A 17,858-nucleotide genomic window follows, 5' to 3' on the forward strand; every position below is an offset into this window, starting at 1 on the left:
GGGAACCCCTCTGTTACCCGTTTTCTTTCTTCGTACTACATACCCCAGTCCAATGTGATGGTATTTACTGGATCTTTGGTCACTTTTTCATTAATGGGGTCTTCTCTGTGTACACCCCCGCCCCCAGATATCAATTCCCCCAAGACAGGAATTCCTCCCTTTGCTGCTGTGATGTCTCCGTGTGCTACAATAAGGTATGACACCTGGGCAGTACTTGCTCTGTCAGTATCTATGGAATGGATGCCTGATCTGAGCCTGTGTGATGTTCTCCCCATCACCTGGCTCCAGGTAAACACGCTACTGCAGGTGAGGGCTAAATGATAGTTATTTTGTCTTGCTTGACAGTTTCCCTTTGTTTCTGTATTTTTGTCATGTTTTCTTTCTTTCTCTCTTTCGTTCGTTTGTTCATTCTTCCTTCCTTCCTTCCTTTCTTTCAGGCCTGCACCAGAGGCACATGGAAGTTCCTGGGCGAGGAGTCAGATCTGAGCTACAACTGCCAGCCTATGCCACAGACACAGCAACACCAGAATTGAGCTGCATCTGTGACCTATATATACCATACCTCAAGGCAAACCTGGATCCATGCTGAGCCATCATGGGAACTCCTTCTCATATTTTCTGATTAAATTCATTCTTTAGAACTGGGGGACAGCCACAGGGGTGAAAGTGCTTCTACAAAAAAGAGGCAGGCAGAGAACATGGGGAGATCTGTCCTGAAAGGAACCGTAGGGTCCTGCCATTTACACTTTCATGTACAATATACATGTACAAATTAAACATAACTGCCATTTCTTCCATATACAATTTAGTTATGTTATTGGTAAAAAAAAAATATGCATTTCAGGGAAAATAATATTTGGCTATAAGCTGATGTTAAGGATTTCCATGCAAGTCCTCTTAAGTCCCATCAATTCCCCAAATCACATTATCCTCTGCAATCCTGCACTCCTGCTGGACCACATTTCATTTTGCCATTCACATTGAAGGTGTTTGCCCTTCTTGATGGAATTATGTCCTAGATTTCATCTTCAAAGTGAACAGAGGAAATCTTTGCATGGAGACAACCAACTGGCATGGGGCCTTCAGCTGTACACAATGCGCTCTGCATGTTTGAATGCGTCATTTCCACAGTGAGGACAGGGGCTGTAGCTAATCCAGATGGTCCTGGGTCGTCCTAAGGCTCTCAGGCTCTCTAACAACTCAGCCCGAACCTGGGCGAGTCTCCCTGGAAGAAGGGTACCCAGAGAGCTGTAACTCTCCCGAGGGGGAGGGTAGAGCTCTTGGCATAAACCGGGCAGTCGTGTGGTGCAGCCCAGCACCTTCTGCATGATGGCCAGGGAGAGGAGGTTCCCCCTCACGCTGAAGGAGGTGAGCGCTGAGCAGTGGCTCAGGGCAGGCAGGATGGCCTCCAGCTGGGGGTCCACGATCCCACACTTCTCCAAGTACAGTTCCTGCAGGGTGGATGCAACTTTCTCCAGCAGAACCTGCAGGATATAAGGACTGAAGTCGGTCAGGGTGATGCCACTCAGATCCAGGCCCTTTAGCTGACTGATGCTGGGGCACTGGGACAGGTGGGTCACGTCTGATTCTGTAAGCAGGCAGTTGGTTATTGCCAGGTTCTCCAAGGGACTCATCAGGCACCTGGGGACAAAGCAGAAGAATTATTTCTGGGAAACAGGTGTTGAAGGTGACCTCGAGGTGGGGAACATGATTTGCCTAAGGTCAAGACTGATCTGACCATCCATCTGATACCAATCAGTACCTAGAATTCCCAGTCCTACTTGAGCCTGAGTCCTTTCACGTTCGGGTGTGGCTGGGTCGGGTTCATAGAGCCTTGAAAGCTTTTTTTTAAAATCATCAATAAGCAGAGTAAAACTTATTCAATGTGCCTCTGACTGTGAAGTCAATGGAATACCTAAAACATTCTCAGAGGGGAGCCTGGCACCTTGCCTCAATCAAGTGTGGACACCACTGAATTTCAACACTGAAACAAAACATGAAATGTCTTCAACTCAGGTTTCCTTCAGCCCATGCTTGGCCCCAGAAGGCCATATCTCAGGCCGGGTAAGGCTGGTGGGTGACCTGCAGAGACACAAGATCCTATACCACCACCTGCTGGGATGGCCAGGCTGCAGGAGCTCTCGCCCATCCCGCTTCATCAGCAACCACCTAGCACATCTGAATACCCTTTGTGCTGCCTATCCCACCCCACCATCTCCAGAATCCTGCATTTCCCAGGTATTAGGCATTTATCTCCAGCACAAGTGGACATTTGACAGATGAGGAATTTGAGAGAAGCTCACTGTGGTCCCAGAAGGGGTGAGCACAGACCTTCCCTTGAGAAATGCTCAGGTCGGATGCGGTTTTCCCTCTGCAACACTCCTTTCACTTACCTACTTTCCTAAGTCCTCTGCGCCATAAGTCCCACTTCCCACACACCCTTCCACTGAATCCCAGCCCCTGGCCTGTAACTTCCGCGCATGGTATCCCTTTCCAGAGCCTCCACCCAAGTTTGTGCTTTTCCCTTGATTTTGTGGCTATGTGGTCAAACACTTCGGGACAGAGCTGCAAGGGAGCCAGTGCCTTTGGCATTCTAGTGCTGTGTTCACTGTGATTTGGCCAGCGGTGCCACTCTCACCTGAGCATCTGGTCCAGGCGGCCTTCAAGGAAGGAGGGAGCTTCCAGATGGAGATCCCGGAGGTGCTGCAGCCTGAGGAACTGAGAGGTAAACTGGAGGCAATGCTGCTCCTGCTCCTCAGGCGCAGATACGTGGACACGAGAGACAAGAAGCCTCTGCATGTTGCTCATCTGACCCAGGAGAGGGGCAAACGTGGCCAGGGTGGACAGCGGCCAGGTGCAACTCACTTCCACCTCCTGGATACAGTCCAGCCGCACCATACGCAGAACCTGAATGTTTTTCTTGTCCATTGAAAGCACCCTCAGCTTCTTACAGCACAGGTGTATTGAGAGTAGTCTCTCTTCCACCCAGCTCATGAAGTAAGAGAGGAATCCATCCAGGGTCTTCTCACTGAGGCAGAGATCAATGAATATTTCCATGGGGGCCAAGGGATGCTCTGCCCTTGACCTGTCCTCAGCCACCGGTGCCTTCAGCATCCTTGAGCACATGGGGGCCCTGGCTCCAGACCACATGCTCCAGAAGTCATGGCTAGTATTCCTCAAATCCAGCACCCGCAGTTTGCACCTCCTGCGGGGAAACAGCAGATGGGTTGGTTGGGATGGATTCATTAATCCACACTGGGTGAAAGCACAGCCTCAGAATTTAGGCAACACTCAGACTTCCCACCTGTGCTCCTACTCCACAGCCCTGATATCACCTGCTGCCTCGCCCTCTTCTCCCCTCTCTGCCTTGCCTCCCTCCACCTCCTCTTCCCTTCCATCCTTCTGGGTTCTCTACCCCTAGTGCTTGGAAGCATCCCTGAGGAGAGCCTGAGACATGTTCTTTTTCAAGTTCTTCTGCATCTCAGGCACGCCTATACTTCTGGAAAGCCTTTCCCATGTGACTCAGGAATGGCCAAGGCTCTGTACTTCTTCCCTGGTGCCGTCAGTAGCCTCTGTTCCCTGCCATTACCACCCACTCTCCCTGCAGTCACTTCAGGGATGCCAGGATCCTACTACGCTGCCTGGATCAGACTCACCTGGGGTGAACCCTCTGGGCAAGCAGGACATCCAGCCCATCCAGCACAGCTTGTAAGGCTCTTGCATGAGGAAATTGCATCAGGCCTCCCAGGGGCAGGCGGCCAAAGGGCCAGGCTTGCACCATGGCCTTCAGGGTCTCCCTGTGACTCCCATAGAAGGCCTCCATGAACAGTGGGGGGAAGAGCTCCGTGGGCAGATACTCCAGAGCAGTGATGGCCAAAGCCTCGTCCTTTAGCAGGCTCATTCCTGCCAGGTCCCGCAGTCTCAGAGGGTTCCAGACACTCATCTTGGCTCTTCTGCTAAAGGAATCCTGTGGAAGCTGACAGACAAGGCATCTTCAGGAGGTCAAGCACGAATACTTTCATCTGTCTCCCCACCCTTCAGGCGACCCACCTCAGAGACACAGTCACGGCTCTGGCAGGGCCTCGATTTATCCGAATTTCACTCTGGGCACAAAGTCATAGCTCCGCCCCTGTGGGCACCAGAACAAGCTTCTCACATGTACTAAGGAGGAAGAAACCCAACCACTAATCCATCCCTTTCCCATCACTGTGTCACTTCATTATGTTGCACTGGGAAGTGGGTCCCACAAGCCTGAAGGCCGAGCCCAATCTTTTTGGAGAAAAGTTTGTGACCATCCCATGGAGCACAAAACTGTGGGAACAGGCGCAACAAATAGCACAACACAGCCCCCATTCTAAGCTCCCACACTTAACAGGGGTGGGAAAGATTAAGGAAATAGTCCTAAAATGATTGTCATTTGCACAAACTGAGTTTTTTTTTCTTTTTAGCAAAAAATCTAACTTCCATATGCCATACTTTCGACATATGGAAGTTCCCAGGCTAGGGGTTGAATCAGAGCTGCAGCTGCCAGCTTGTACCATAACCACAGCAATGCGGGATGCAAGCGAGTCTGCGAACTACACCCCAGCTCACAGTAACGCTGGATCCCCGACCAGCAAGCAAGGCCAAAGATCGAACCCACAACCTCATGGAACCTAGTCAGATTCATTACCGCTGAGCCATGACGGGAACTCCCACAAAACTAAATATTTTTAATGTCAAGATATAAGATTCTTGGAGTTCCCACTGTGGAGCATCAGGATTGATAGTGCTTTGCAGTGGCAGTGATGTGGGTTAGACCCCTGGCCTGGCACATTGGGTTAAGTGACCTTGCAGGTCGCAACTCTAGGTCAGATTTGATGCCTGGCTAGGAATTCCATATGCTGTGGGCCAGCCAAAAAAGAAAACAGAAGGAAAAAAAAGAAAGAAAGAAAGGAAATCAAAAAGAAGTAAAATTCCAGACAGATGTTTTTCTCTAAAAATAAAATCTAATTGTCTAAGATATTTAAAAATGATATAAAGCAAAATACACACCAAAATGCTTGAGATTAAGGAGTTCCAGTCTTGGCCCAGGGGAAATAAATCCACCTAGGAACCATGAGGTTGCAGGTTCGACCCCTGGCCTCTCTCAATGGGTTAAGGATCTGGTGTTGCCGTGAGCTGCGGTGTAGGTCACAGATGCGGCTCAGATGGCCTTACTGTGGCTCTGGCGTAGGCTGGCAGCTACAGCTCCGATTAGACCCCTAGACTGGGAAACTCCATATGTCATGCTTGAGGCCCAAAAGAGACAAAAGACCAAAAAAAAAAATGTTTGAAATTAAGGTGAAATTACATTTAGAGGCAAACCCAAAATTTTATAACTGTACATCTGAAAAGATTGAAAATGGAAAATCTCCCTGCCATCCTGAACTGCAGGCCACCATTCAAGACCTGCTGACCTAGATAGACTGAGGTTGTCTTTAGTTGAGGTCAGTAACTCACCAGCTGGGATGTGGTCGTGGAGTACTCGGAGCTCAGGCCAGGTGGAGAACCCAGACAGTGACTCCAGAGGAAGAAGTGTCTGCCTCTTTCCTTTGCTGCCTGAGGCTTTTATAGAGCTTTCTGATCACATCATCTCCCTTACCAGCTACTAACCTCCAATCAGAAGGTGCTACCTCTATTCACAAGAGCCAGGACATGGAAACAACCCAAATGTCCATGACAGATGATTGGATTCGGAAGATGTGGTATATATACACAATGGAATACTACTCAGCCATAAAAAAGAATGACATAATGCCATTTGCAGCAACATGGATGGAGCTAGAGAATCTCATACTGAGCGAAATGAGCCAGAAAGACAAAGACAAATACCATATGATATCACTTATAACTGGAATCTAATATCCAGCACAAATGAACATCTCCTCAGAAAAGAAAATCATGGACTTGGAGAAGAGACTTGTGGCTGCCTGATGGGAGGGGGAGGGAATGGGAGGGATCGGGAGCTTGGGCTTATCAGACACAACTTAGAATAGATTTAGAAGGAGATCCTACTGAATAGCATTGAGAACTTTGTCTAGATACTCATGTTGCAACAGAAGAAAGGGTGGGGGAAAAATGTAATTGTAATGTATACATGTAAGGATAACCTGACCCCCTTGCTGTACAGTGGGAAAATAAAAAAAAATTATAAAAAAAAAGAAGGTGCTACCTGATTGGATTCCAGATCAACGATTAGGTTATTCCAGATTGGATCTTTGTTTCTGTCCAGATGATTTGATCGAATCAAATAATCATTCTTTTTTTTAACTCAATGAATTATATTACATTTATAGCTGTACATTGATCATCACAACCCAGTTTTATAGCATTTCCATCCCAAACCCCCAGACCATCCCCCACCCCCAAACTGTCTCCTTTGGAATACAAAAGTTTTTCTTTTTCTTTTCTTTTCTTTTTTTATTGTAATCAATTGTTATTTCCCCAATACATTTTTTCTTTTCTACTGTACAACATGGTGACCCAGTTACACATACATGTATACATTCTTTTTTCTCACATTATCATGCTCCATCAAAGGGACCAGACATAGTTCCCAGTGCTACACAGCAGGATCCCACTGCTTGTCCATTCCAAAGCCAAGAGTCTGCATCTATTAGTCCCAAGGTCCCCATCCATCTCACTCCCTCCCTCTTCCCCTTGGCAACCACAAGTCTGTTCTCCAAGTCCATGAGTTTCTTTTCTGTGGAAAGATTCATTTCTGCCATATATTAGATTCCAGGTATGAGTGACGTCATATGGTATTTGTATTTCTCTTTCTGACTTACTTCACTCAGTATGTGAGTCTCTAGTTCCATCCATGCTGCTGCAAATGGCATTATTTTGTTCTTTTGTATGGCTGAGTGTTTCATTGTGTGTACATACCACATCTTCCTAATTCAATCATCTGTCGATGGACATTTAGGTTGTGTCCATGTCTTGGCTATTGTGAATAGAGCTGCAGTGAACATGTGGGTGCATGTGTCTTTTTTAAGGAATGTTTTGTCCGGCTATATGCCCAAGAGTGGGGTTGCTGGATCATGTGGTAGTTCTATATATAGTTTTCTAAGGTACCTCCATACTGTTCTCCGTAGTAGTTGTACCAGCTTACATTCCCACAATCAGTGCAGGAGGGTTCCCTTTTCTCCACACCCCCTCCAGCATTTGTTATTTGTGGACTTATTAATGATGGCCATTCTGACTGGTGTGAGGTGGTATCTCATGGTAGTCTTTTTTTTGGTCTATTAGCCTTTTCTAGGGTCACTCCCACGGCATACGGAGGTTCGCCTGCTAGGGGTCTAATCAGAGCTGTTGCTGCCAGCCTACACCAGAGCCACAGTAATGCCAGCCTACACCAGAGCCACAGTAATGCCAGATCCGAGCCCCGTCTGCGACCTACACCACAGCTCACAGCAACACCGGATCCTTAACCCTCTAAGCGAGGCCAGGGATGGAACCCGAAACCTCATGGTTACTAGTTGGTTTTTTTCCCCTGCGCCACGAGGGGAACTCCTCATGGTGGTTTTGATTTGCATTTCTCTAACAATCAGGGATGCTGAGCATTTTTTCATGTGCTTGTTGGCCATCTGTATATCTTCCTTGGAGAAATGTCTATTCCCGCGTCTTGCCCATTTTTCCATTGGGTTGTTGGCTTTTTTGCTGTTGAGTTGTATAAGTTGTTTGTATATTTTAGAGATTAAGCCCTTGTCAGTTGCATCATTTGAAAGGATTTTCTCCCATTCTATAAGTTGTCTTTTTGTTTTCTTTTCGGTTTCCTTTGCTATGCAAAAGCTTGTCAGTTTGATTAGTTCTCATTGGTTTATTTTTGCTATTATTTCTGTTGCTTTGGGAGACTGACCTGAGAAAATATTTGTAAGGTTTATGTCAGAGAAAGTTTTGCCTATGTTCTTTTCCGGAAGTTTGATGGTGTCTTGTCTTATATTTAAGTCTTTAAGCCATTTTGAGTTTATTTTTGTGCATGGTGTGAGGGTGTGTTCTAGTTTCACTGATTTGCATGCAGCTGTCCAGGTTGGAAACCATAAGTTTTTCAAAGTCTATGAGTGAGCATCTGTCCTGCAAAGAAGAAAAAATTGCATCCTTTTTTAATTTTTATTTATTTTTATTTATTTATTTATTTGTTTTAGCAAATATTTTATTTTATTTTATTTTAATTGTCTTTTTTTTTTTTTTTTTTTTTTTTGCTGTTTCTTGGGCCACTCCCACTGCATATGGAGGTTCCCAGGCTAGGGGTCGAATCGGAGCTGTAGCCACTGGCCTACACCTGAGCCACAGCAACGCAGGATCCGAGCCGCGTCTGCAACCTACACCACAGCTCACGGCAACGCCGGATCGTCGACCCACTGAGCAAGGGCAGGGACCGAACCTGCAACCTCATGGTTCCTAGTCGGATTCGTTAACCACTGCGCCACGACGGGAACTCCTGTATCCTTTTTTTATATTACACATGTAAGTGAGCATAGATGTTGGTGTCTCACTGTCTGACTAACTTCACTTAGCATGATAATTTCTAGGTCCATCCATGTTGCTGCAAATGCCATTATTTCTTTCCTTTTTATGCCTCACTAATATTCCATTGTGTATATGTACTACATCTTCTTTATCCACTCCTCTGTCATTGGGCATTTAGGTTGATTCCATGACTTGGCTATGGTTTATAGTGCTACAGTGAATATTGGAATACATGCATCTTTTTGAGTCATGGTTTCCTCTGGATAGAAGCCCAGGAGTGGGATTTTTGCATCAAATGATAATTCTATTTTTAGTTTCTGAGGACTCTTCATACTGTTTTCCACAGTGGTTACACTAATTTATTTTATTCATTCTTGAAAGAGAGAAAATGGGGGGGGAGCATTAGTCAAGGAGTCATTCACTGATTTACTCCACAAACGTGGATTCAGTTTTATTAATTGGAACAGTTAGATCCATAGTCGTGAGAAGGGGAAGAGAGGGATTGATTCTTGACATTGAGAGAAAAAAAAACTTGAAATCATTCATTGTTGGGACATCTTTGGAAAGATCAAAACAATCAAAATGTCCCAGAATTAAAACAGCTTCAAAAAGATAGCTGTGTCATTCCCAAAGGAAATAAAATAAACTCATCTCTATCAAGCTGTCAGGTGTTATATCAGAAACAGCAGATAATGAGCCTCTTCAGGGAGTACAGGAGATGCAACTGGACATGTGGCTGGTCCTCCAGGCTTAAGTTAAGGTTTCACTAAAGGAAGCCAGGTCAAAATCACAATAAAGAGTAAGGATGGGGAGTTCCCGTCATGGCTCAGTAGTTAACAAATCTGACTAGGAACCATGAGGTTGCAGGTTCGATCCCTGGCCTCGCTCAGTGGGTTAAGGATCCAGAGTTGTTGTGAGCTGTGGTGTAGGTTGCAGACGAGACTCAGATCCCTCATTGCTGTGGCTGTGGAGTAAGCCGGCGGCTACAGCTCCGATTCTACCCCTAGCCTGGGAACTTCGATATGCTGTGGGAGTGGCTCCAGAAAAGGAAAAAAGACCAAAAAAAAAAAAAAATTGAGTTAAGCTGGATTATACTCAGTGGATTTTTATTTTATTAATTTTTTAAAATTTTATGTTATTTATTTTAAAATAACATATGGTTGATTTAAAATGCTGTGTTAGGAAGTTCCCATTGTGGCACAGCAGAAATGAATCTGACTAAAATCCACAAGGAGGTGGGTTCAACCCTTGGCCTCGCTCAGTGGGTTAAGGATCTGGCATTGCTGTGAGCTGTGGTGTAGTCTACAGACACTGCTTGGATCCTGCATTGCTATGGCTGTGGTGTAGGCCAGCAGCTGCAGATCTGATTAAACCCCTAGCCTGGGAACTTCCATATGCCCATATGCCAGAAATACGGCCCTAAAAAAGCAAAAACAAAAAACAAAAAACAAAAACAAAAACAGAAAAACCTGTGATGATTTCTTCCATACAGCAATTAAGCAATGTGACCCAGTCATATATATATATGTCCTTTTTATAAAATATTATTTTCTATCGTGGTCTATCCCAGGAGATGGCTCTGGTTCCCTCTGCTTTATAGGAGGAGCTTGTTGGTTATCCATTCTGAATGTAATTGTTTGCATCTACTAACCACAAACTCCCAGGCCATCCCACTCTCTCCCCAACCCCCTTGGCAACCACAGGTCTGTTCTCTACATCCAAAAGTCTATTGCTGTATCATAGATAGGTTCATTTGTGTCATATTTTAGATTCCACGTATCAATGATATCATAGGGTACTAGCCTTTTCTGACATACTTCATTTAGTATGATAATCTCTAGATGCATCCACGTTGCTCTGAATGTCTTTATTTTTTCGATTTTGGTGGCTGATTAGTATGCCATTGTCTATTTGTACCCCATCTTCTTAATCCACTCGTCTGTCAATGAATATTTAGGTTCTTTCCATGTCTTGAATATTGTGAATTGTGCTGCAGTGAATATAGGTGTGCATTATCTTCTTGAATGGTAGTTTTGCCCAGATAGATGTCCAGGAGTGGGATTTCTGGATCATATGGCAGTTCTATGTTTAGTTTTCTGAGGAATATTCCTACCGCTTTCCACAGTGGCTGTAGCAATTCACATTCCCACCGACAGTGTAGGAGGGTTTCCTTTTCTCCGCACCCTCTCCAGCATTTGTTATTTGTAGTCTCGTTAATGATGGCCATTCTGACTGGTGTGAGGTGATGCCTTTGTAGTTCTGATCCATTTCTCCAGTAAGTAGTGGTTTTGAGTATCTTTTCATGTGCCTATTGGCCATCCACAAGTGGATGAAATGTCTATTTAAGTCTTCTCACCATTTATCAATTGGGTTGTTTGTTTTTTGTTGTTGTTGTTGAGGTGTATGAGTTGTGTGTATATTTTGTAGATAAAGCCCCTATTTGAAGCAATGTTTGTATTTTCTTTCATACTGTAGATTATATTTTCTTTCTTTTTTATTTTATTTTTATTTTGTTTTATTTTTGTCTTTTGTCTTTTGAGGACCGCACCTGCAGCATATGGAGGTTCCCAGGCTAGGGGTCTAATTGGAGCTGTAGCTGCTGGCCTATACCACAGCCACAGCAACGCCAGATCCAAGCCGTGTCTGTGACCTACCCCACAGCTCACAGCAACACCGGATCCTTAACCCACTGAGCAAGACCAGGGATGGAACCCCCAGCCTCATGGTTCCTAATCGGATTCGTTTCTGCTCCACCAAAACAGGAACTCCTTTCTTTCTTTTTAATAGTTTATTTTGTGTGCAAAAGCTTATAAGCTTGAATAGGTACCATTCGTTTGTTTTTCTTTTTCTTTTTCTTGCCGTGGGAGACTTTCCTTAAAACATTTGTACGGTTGATGTCAGAGAATATTTTGCCTATGTTCTCTTCCAGAAGTTTTATGGTATCATGCCTTATGTTTAAGGCTTTATGCCATTTGGAGTTTCTTTTCGTGCATGGTGTGAGGGTGTGTTCGAGTTTCATTGACTAACATGCAGCTGTCCAGTTTTCCCATGTACGCTTGCTGAAGAGGCTCTCGTTTTCCCATTTTATGTTCTTGCCTCCTCTGTTGAAGTCTAATTGACCTCAGGGGTCTGGGTTTCCTTCTGGGCTTCCTAGTCTCCTGTTGATTTGTATTTTTGTTTTTGTATAAACACACATGATGTAGATTACTGTAGCTGTGTAGCATTGTATGCAGTCTGGGAGCGTTATGTCTCCTGGCGTTTCCCCACCCTCAGGCATCTGGCATCTGGATCTTTTATGGCTCCATATAAATTTTTGGATTACTTGCTCTATTTCTGAGAAAAATGTCATGGGCGATTTGATAGGTTTTGCATTAAATCTGTAGATTGCTTTGGGTAGCATGGCCATTTGAACAATTTTAATTCTTCCAATCCATGAGCATAGCACATCTTTCCATTTCTTTCAATCTCAGTAGACTTTTTAAACTCCTGTGGCATCTATCGCTTTTATAAATGAGCTTCAGTAGAGAGATATAAGTCACATGATATTCATAAATATCTGTTTATTGAGCATAAACTCAGTGAACAAAAGTGTCAGCACTTTTCACTCCCTACGTCAAATACCCTTCCCACAAAACGTAAAGCTCACTGCTCTGTCCCCATGTTTCGCCTGGTGGACTTGGGTCTGATCTTGGGGAGAAACCTGCCCACTTCCATGCAGGGAATAATTGGTAGATTCCCTCAGGTGAGGGACTCAGCTGGAGGTGTCTCTATGGGATCCCAGCTTCCATGAGAACCAGAGAGGTCGCAGGGTTCAAAGTGTTGGAATGTTCTAGAAATTATAAAAGCTCAGTGATCTCCCATCCCCCTGAGACAAGGGGAATTTCTCTATCACATCCACATAGGACCTACTTTCTTGGGGGCACACTGGGCATCAAGGGAGCACATTGGCACAGAGGTCCATCCTCCCCACCCAGTTCTCAGCCCAGCACAACTCCCAGGGTCTGGTGAGAAGCCTGAATTTGTCACTTCTCCCCTGTCCTGCTCACCTGTTCTCATGACCTCCTTTGCTGCCCAGTCTGAGCAGCCCACTGAATCCATCCAGGGGATGTCCTGACCCCCTTCTCTAGTCACTGGATCCCAAGGGAGAATCCAAATCATCTGCTCTGAGGTCCTTGGTCAGGAGTTTAGAATATTTCTGTGTGTCCAATTCTTCTCCCAGTGTGAGCTGACAGAGTAGCCCCCTCTCTTGGCAGCCCACAAACATCACCCCTTTTGGAACCTGGAACCTGTCTATAATGCTGGGACACTCTCCCCCCAGGGTCATCAGGAATCAAGGAATTCTCCTCAAATTCTACTGCGCTATTTTGTACAATATGAGTAACCCCGGTGTCCACTTCTGGATGCGTAGAGGCACCCAGGAGTGCAGGAAGGCCACCTCTCCTGGGCTGCAGAGGAGGACAATGAATCTTCAGTCTTCCTAGCGGTGCCAGCTGGTGGGAGGCCCTGGAGACCAGCCCCCTCTAAAGTCACTCTCCCTCCTTGGTATCTACGCAAATGCATTGAAATCTATGTCCCCATAAAAACATGCACACAGATGCTGGTAACAGGTTTTTTTTCAAAGTTGCCAAAAACTGGAAGCAGCCCAGATGCTCTTCAGTAAGTGAATAAATGGATAAACTCTAATGTATTTGGACAATGGAATTTATCTAACCATGAAAAACACAAGAAAAAAACCTGCAAGAAACACAAATATGTGAAGACTAAACAATATGCTACTAAACAACCAATAGATCACTGAAGAAATTAAAGAGGAAATCAAGAAAAAAAAAACACCTAAATCCATAACTTGTGGAACACAACAAAACAGTTGTAAGATGGAAGTTTATAGTAATACAAGCTTACCTCAGAAAATAAGAAAAATCTCAAATAAACAACTTAACCTTACACCCAAAGCAAGGAGAGGAAAAGAACAAAACCCCTACTTATGGAAGGAAAGACATTCTAAAGATCAGAGCAGAAATAAATGAAATAAAGAGGAAGAAAATAAAGAAAATATCAAGGAAACTAAAAGCTGGATCTTTGAAAAGATTGAGAAAATTGATAAGCCTTTAGTCAGAATCATCTGGAAAACAAGGGGAGCAGGAAAAAGTCAGTAAAATTGGATACGAAAAAAGGAATAGTTAACAAATGACACCATGGACATACAAAGGATCATAAGAGACTAGTACAAGCGGCAAAATGCCAAGGAAATGGATACTTTAGAAGAAATGGATAAACTCTTAGGAAGGAACAATCTTCCAAGATTGATCAAGGGAGTTCCCATTGCAGCTCAGTGATAAGGAACCCTGTTAGTAACTATGAGGATGCATGTTCCATCCCTGGCCTCACAAAGTGGGTTAAGGATCTGGTGTTGCTGTGGCTCTGGTGTGGGCAGGCGGCTACAACTCCGATTAGACCTGTAGCTTGGGACCCTCCATGTGTCATGGGTATGGCCCTAGAAAAAGACAAAAACTAAATGAATAAATAAAGTAATAAAGAGTTAAAAATTGATGAATGAAAACCATTTGATCCACTCAATAGCTGCAGAAAAGGCTTTTAACAAAATTTAACACCAATTTAAGATAAACTCTTCAAATGTGGACTCAGAGGGAAACTACATCAACATAATAAAGGCCACATATGACAAACCCACAGATAACCTCATTCTCAATAGTGAAAAGCTGAAAGCCCTTTTTGCTAACACTCAGCTTGTGTTTAATACACAGAGAAGTTTGTGATTATCATTGTTACTCATCTCACTGAATTGCAGTCATTAATTAAATTGGTGGAATCCCACTGTGGACATCCCACAATTTCCCACAATTTCCTGCTGTGGCTCAGCAGGTTAAGAATCCAGTGCAGTCTCCATGAGGATATGGGTTAGACCCCTGGCCTCACTCAGTGGATTAAGGATCTGGTGCTGCCACAAGGTAAAAAATAGGTCAAAGATGTGCTCAGATTTGGTGTTGCTGTGGCTGTGGCATAGGCCTCAGCTGCACCTCTGGTTCAGTCCCTAGCCTGGAACCATCCATATGCCGTGGGTGGGGGGGGCATCATAAAGAAAAAAGGGGAGAGAGGGCTTGGTGGCCTGGGAGTTAAAATGTCCATTGAGCAGAATCCAGCTTAACCCTATCTTCACAAAGGTGATTTACTCTCTGGGCAGAAGTGTGCTGAGAATAATCTTGTGGAACATTCCCAAGAAGGACTCTTCAAAGAATCCTCTCCTTGGCAGCTTGACAGCCAGTGCTATATCAGAATTGTCTGGGCACTCAATTAATGGGGGGTGGGGAGCAAATGAGAAGTTACTGGATTTGGAAAGAGGGTCCTTCTTTTTTTGTGGCCTCAAGCTTCAGGAGAATTTCCGCCTGGTGCACCCAGGGTGGGAGTCAGCCCTTGAATTGGCAAATCCTTAAAAACCAAATATAGCTTCTGAATTTAGTGCTGGAAAGGCATTGATTTTGTAACCGAGCAGGACCCTGTGAGGCCTTCCCAGAGTGGGACCCCACTCATGTCCTCCACCTGCCTTTTTATCTAGAGAAAAAAAATTTAGTCGAAGAATCAACTTAATCAAAGGAGTGAGAAAAACAGAGGAAAAGGAAAACAGTCAAGCAAGGCAGAATAATGATAGTTTAGCCATTTGGCAAAGTTAAGGACCTTTAGTTAGTTCTTCTTCAAAGACTATAGATAATATTCTCAGCCAGGTCCTTGGAGCAGTTTTGCAGGTGCTGAAGCCCCCACTGGGTGGAAGAAGTCAACTGTGTGCTGCCCACAAGCACGAGGACCCCAGACTGATTGGAACCAGAAAGTTGAGGACGACGCCTCCCAATCTGCTCACCCCCCACCAATCAGGAAAACGCCCAGGAGCTGATCATGCCCTGCTCCTCAAACACTAAGACTCCTCACTACCCCCTCTAAGGATGGGGGGAGGGAGGCACAGTCCTTGAGGCACTAGCCTGCTGTCTTCCCATCTTTGCCTGGCAGGTGAAGCCCCTTTTTGTTTCCTCCAACTCTCTCTCCATGTTGCTATTTGGTGGCATCGGTGTAGAGAGGCCACCGATATTGGGACAACAGTATTTGTGAACAGTGCTTGATATGAAGGGAAAAGCAGAATTTTATTTCTGTGTCTCTCGGTGTCCCCTTGATCAGAATCTGTGTTGAACTTAATTTGGAGGAAACGGTAACTCTCAAAATACACTTGGAAAGGAGCCAGTGGGATAACGTTTCAGCTGTCAAAGCACCTGGAGATAGGCTGGGACCATGTGCCATCTGGAAAGTGTCCTCGATAGGAAAGACATTGAAGAAAGTGTCTTCTGTCTGGATGACAGGGTTAGGTGTGACTGACCCACGTGCACTTGCTCTCTGGCTCCAAGTTCCCAAAGAGCCTGCATCGCCCACCCTCAGTGGCTCTCGGTCTTGAAAATCTGATTTCTCAGGGCTCACACATTTCCCTCTGCTCACATTCTCCGATTAAGTCTTTTTATACCAGAATGCTGGGCTGAGCCCACCTTTTGGGGAGGAAACACCCTTAGCCACTCTCTTGTAATAATATCTAAATACTCCCCAGAGAAATAGCTTTAAATCTCTCTTTCCTAAGGAAAAAAAAGAAAAAAACCCTTAATTTACATTATTACCATCACTCATGTGGTCCCTTTAGGAAGGCGCAGCTCCAAACTGCTCAGCCCTTGCCCTTACTTCTCATGGTGATTTTGACCTGCCCACCTTTGGAGGAGGAGGCTGGGCTTAAGGCTGCAAATTTAAGCACATACCCCAAAAGCGCTTCCCTTACTGCCTGCATAGACTTGCGGTCTCCTACATGTCTGACATAACACCTAAGTGACAAGTTGATACAGGGATGTATTTTTTTTTTCCCCCTTTGGGAAAAACAACACTGTCTTCAGGAAGCTGTTTAAATTCAAGGACATTTTTTTTTTTTTTAATCCTTTCTTAAATCGGAAGGAGCCCTCTTTTTTTCTCCTTCTTTCTATGGCTGCAGCTGTGGCATAGGGAAGATCCCAGGTTAGGGGTCGAATTGGAGCTGCAGCTGCCAGCCTACACCACAGCTCAACATCAATGCCAAATGCTTAACCCACTGAGCGAGGCCAGGGACTGAACCCATGTCCTCATGGATACTAGTTGGTTTCTGTACAGCAGAGACACAATGGGGACGTCTTATTCAGGGACATGTTGATATTTTGATGTGTCCAAAGATCCCCAAACAGTGATGATTTCTTTTTCTTTTCTTTTCTTTCTTTTTCTTTTTCCTTTTTTTTTTTTTTTCCCCCCTTTGATCTAAAGTCAGAAACCAATTATCTCTTTACCGGTCACACCCAGGAATATAACTGCCCCTATTGGTAGAATCCAATCAATGTTCCTGGAGTAAATGGACGAATGCAATCTTGATCCTCCTGCCTCCATCATTCTTTCTCTTTCTTGGAGGGATACCTCATTCAACCAAGTGATCTGAGAGAAAAAAAAAAAAAAAAAAGGATCCAATCAGAATTAATCTGATCAGCAATCTGGAATCTAATCAGGTGTCCCTTTCTGATTGGATGTTAGCAGATGCAAAGAGGGATGATATGATTAGAAAGGTCTATAAAACCTCAGGCACCAAAGAAGAAATGCAGAATCTTTTGGCTCTGGAGTTACCGGTTTTGTTCTCCAGTTATCTCCATGGGTCTGAGACCCGAGCACTCTGAAGGCATCGGCATAGTAAGTTCCCAAGCTCAGAAAGGTGCACCCTCTTCTTCCCTATGGTCAGCTGGGGTTGAATGGTGGCACGTAACTCAGGAGGGGGCGGATTAAATGATTATATCTTTTCAGATGAACCTACACCACAGGTTCATCTGAAAAGGTTTATATTTTGGTATTGTCTGAATCCCATAATATTTTGGTTTGTGCTTTGGCTTTCATCAATTTTCACTGTCCGAACCAAGGAGATATTCTTAATGAAATGTGTCTGTTTTGGATTTTATTTCTAGACATTTAAAATACTTATTTGGTACTTGTCTAGGTAGTTCCTGTCATGGCTCAGAGGTAACAAAAACCATAAGGACTCAAGTTTGATCCCTGGCCTTGCTCAGTGGGTTAAGGATCCAGTGTTGCGGAGAGCTGTGGAGAGCTGTGGTGTAGGTCCCAGAGGCAGCTCGGATGTGGCATTGCTGTGGCTGTGGTATAGGCAGGCAGCTGTAGCTCTGATTGGACCCCTAGCCTGGGAATTTCCATCTGCCACAGCTGCGCCCTTAAAAAGAACAAAACTAAGTAAATAAATGAATTAATTAAACAAAAATAAAATACTTATTTGGTGCATAAGTGACACTCCTTTTAGGGCT

The 17,858-nt window shown here is 44.6% G+C and overlaps 1 protein-coding gene across 1 annotated transcript; it reads right to left on the reverse strand.

The window, feature by feature from the left end:
• Nucleotides 1–788: 788 nt before the first annotated feature.
• LOC100624852 (melanoma antigen preferentially expressed in tumors-like) lies at nt 789–4,078 on the reverse strand. Its single transcript, XM_021097596.2, has 3 exons — nt 3,657–4,078; nt 2,639–3,205; nt 789–1,641 (listed from the first exon to the last, which is right to left on the reverse strand). Exons 1-3 carry the CDS (start codon nt 3,941–3,943, stop codon nt 1,083–1,085), a joined length of 1,413 nt encoding a protein of 470 aa, XP_020953255.2. The 5' UTR covers nt 3,944–4,078; the 3' UTR covers nt 789–1,082.
• Nucleotides 4,079–17,858: the final 13,780 nt, after the last annotated feature.

Source organism: Sus scrofa, chromosome 6, assembly GCF_054392235.1.
Source record: "Sus scrofa isolate SSC_HxYL_T2T_F1_AM1 chromosome 6, Sscrofa_HxYL_maternal_Yorkshire_Landrace_v2.0, whole genome shotgun sequence".
In the NCBI taxonomy this organism is placed as follows: domain Eukaryota; kingdom Metazoa; phylum Chordata; class Mammalia; order Artiodactyla; family Suidae; genus Sus; species Sus scrofa.

Coding starts and splice junctions, on each gene's coding strand:
- LOC100624852 (XM_021097596.2), bottom strand. CDS start 3,943: ATGAGTGTCTGGAACCCTCTGAGACTGCGGGACCTGGCAGGAATGAGC. Junction 3,206..3,656: donor GCCCAGAGGGTTCACCCCAG/GTGAGTCTGATC, acceptor GTTTCCCCGCAG/GAGGTGCAAACTGCGGGTGC. Junction 1,642..2,638: donor CGCCTGGACCAGATGCTCAG/GTGAGAGTGGCA, acceptor CTTTGTCCCCAG/GTGCCTGATGAGTCCCTTGG.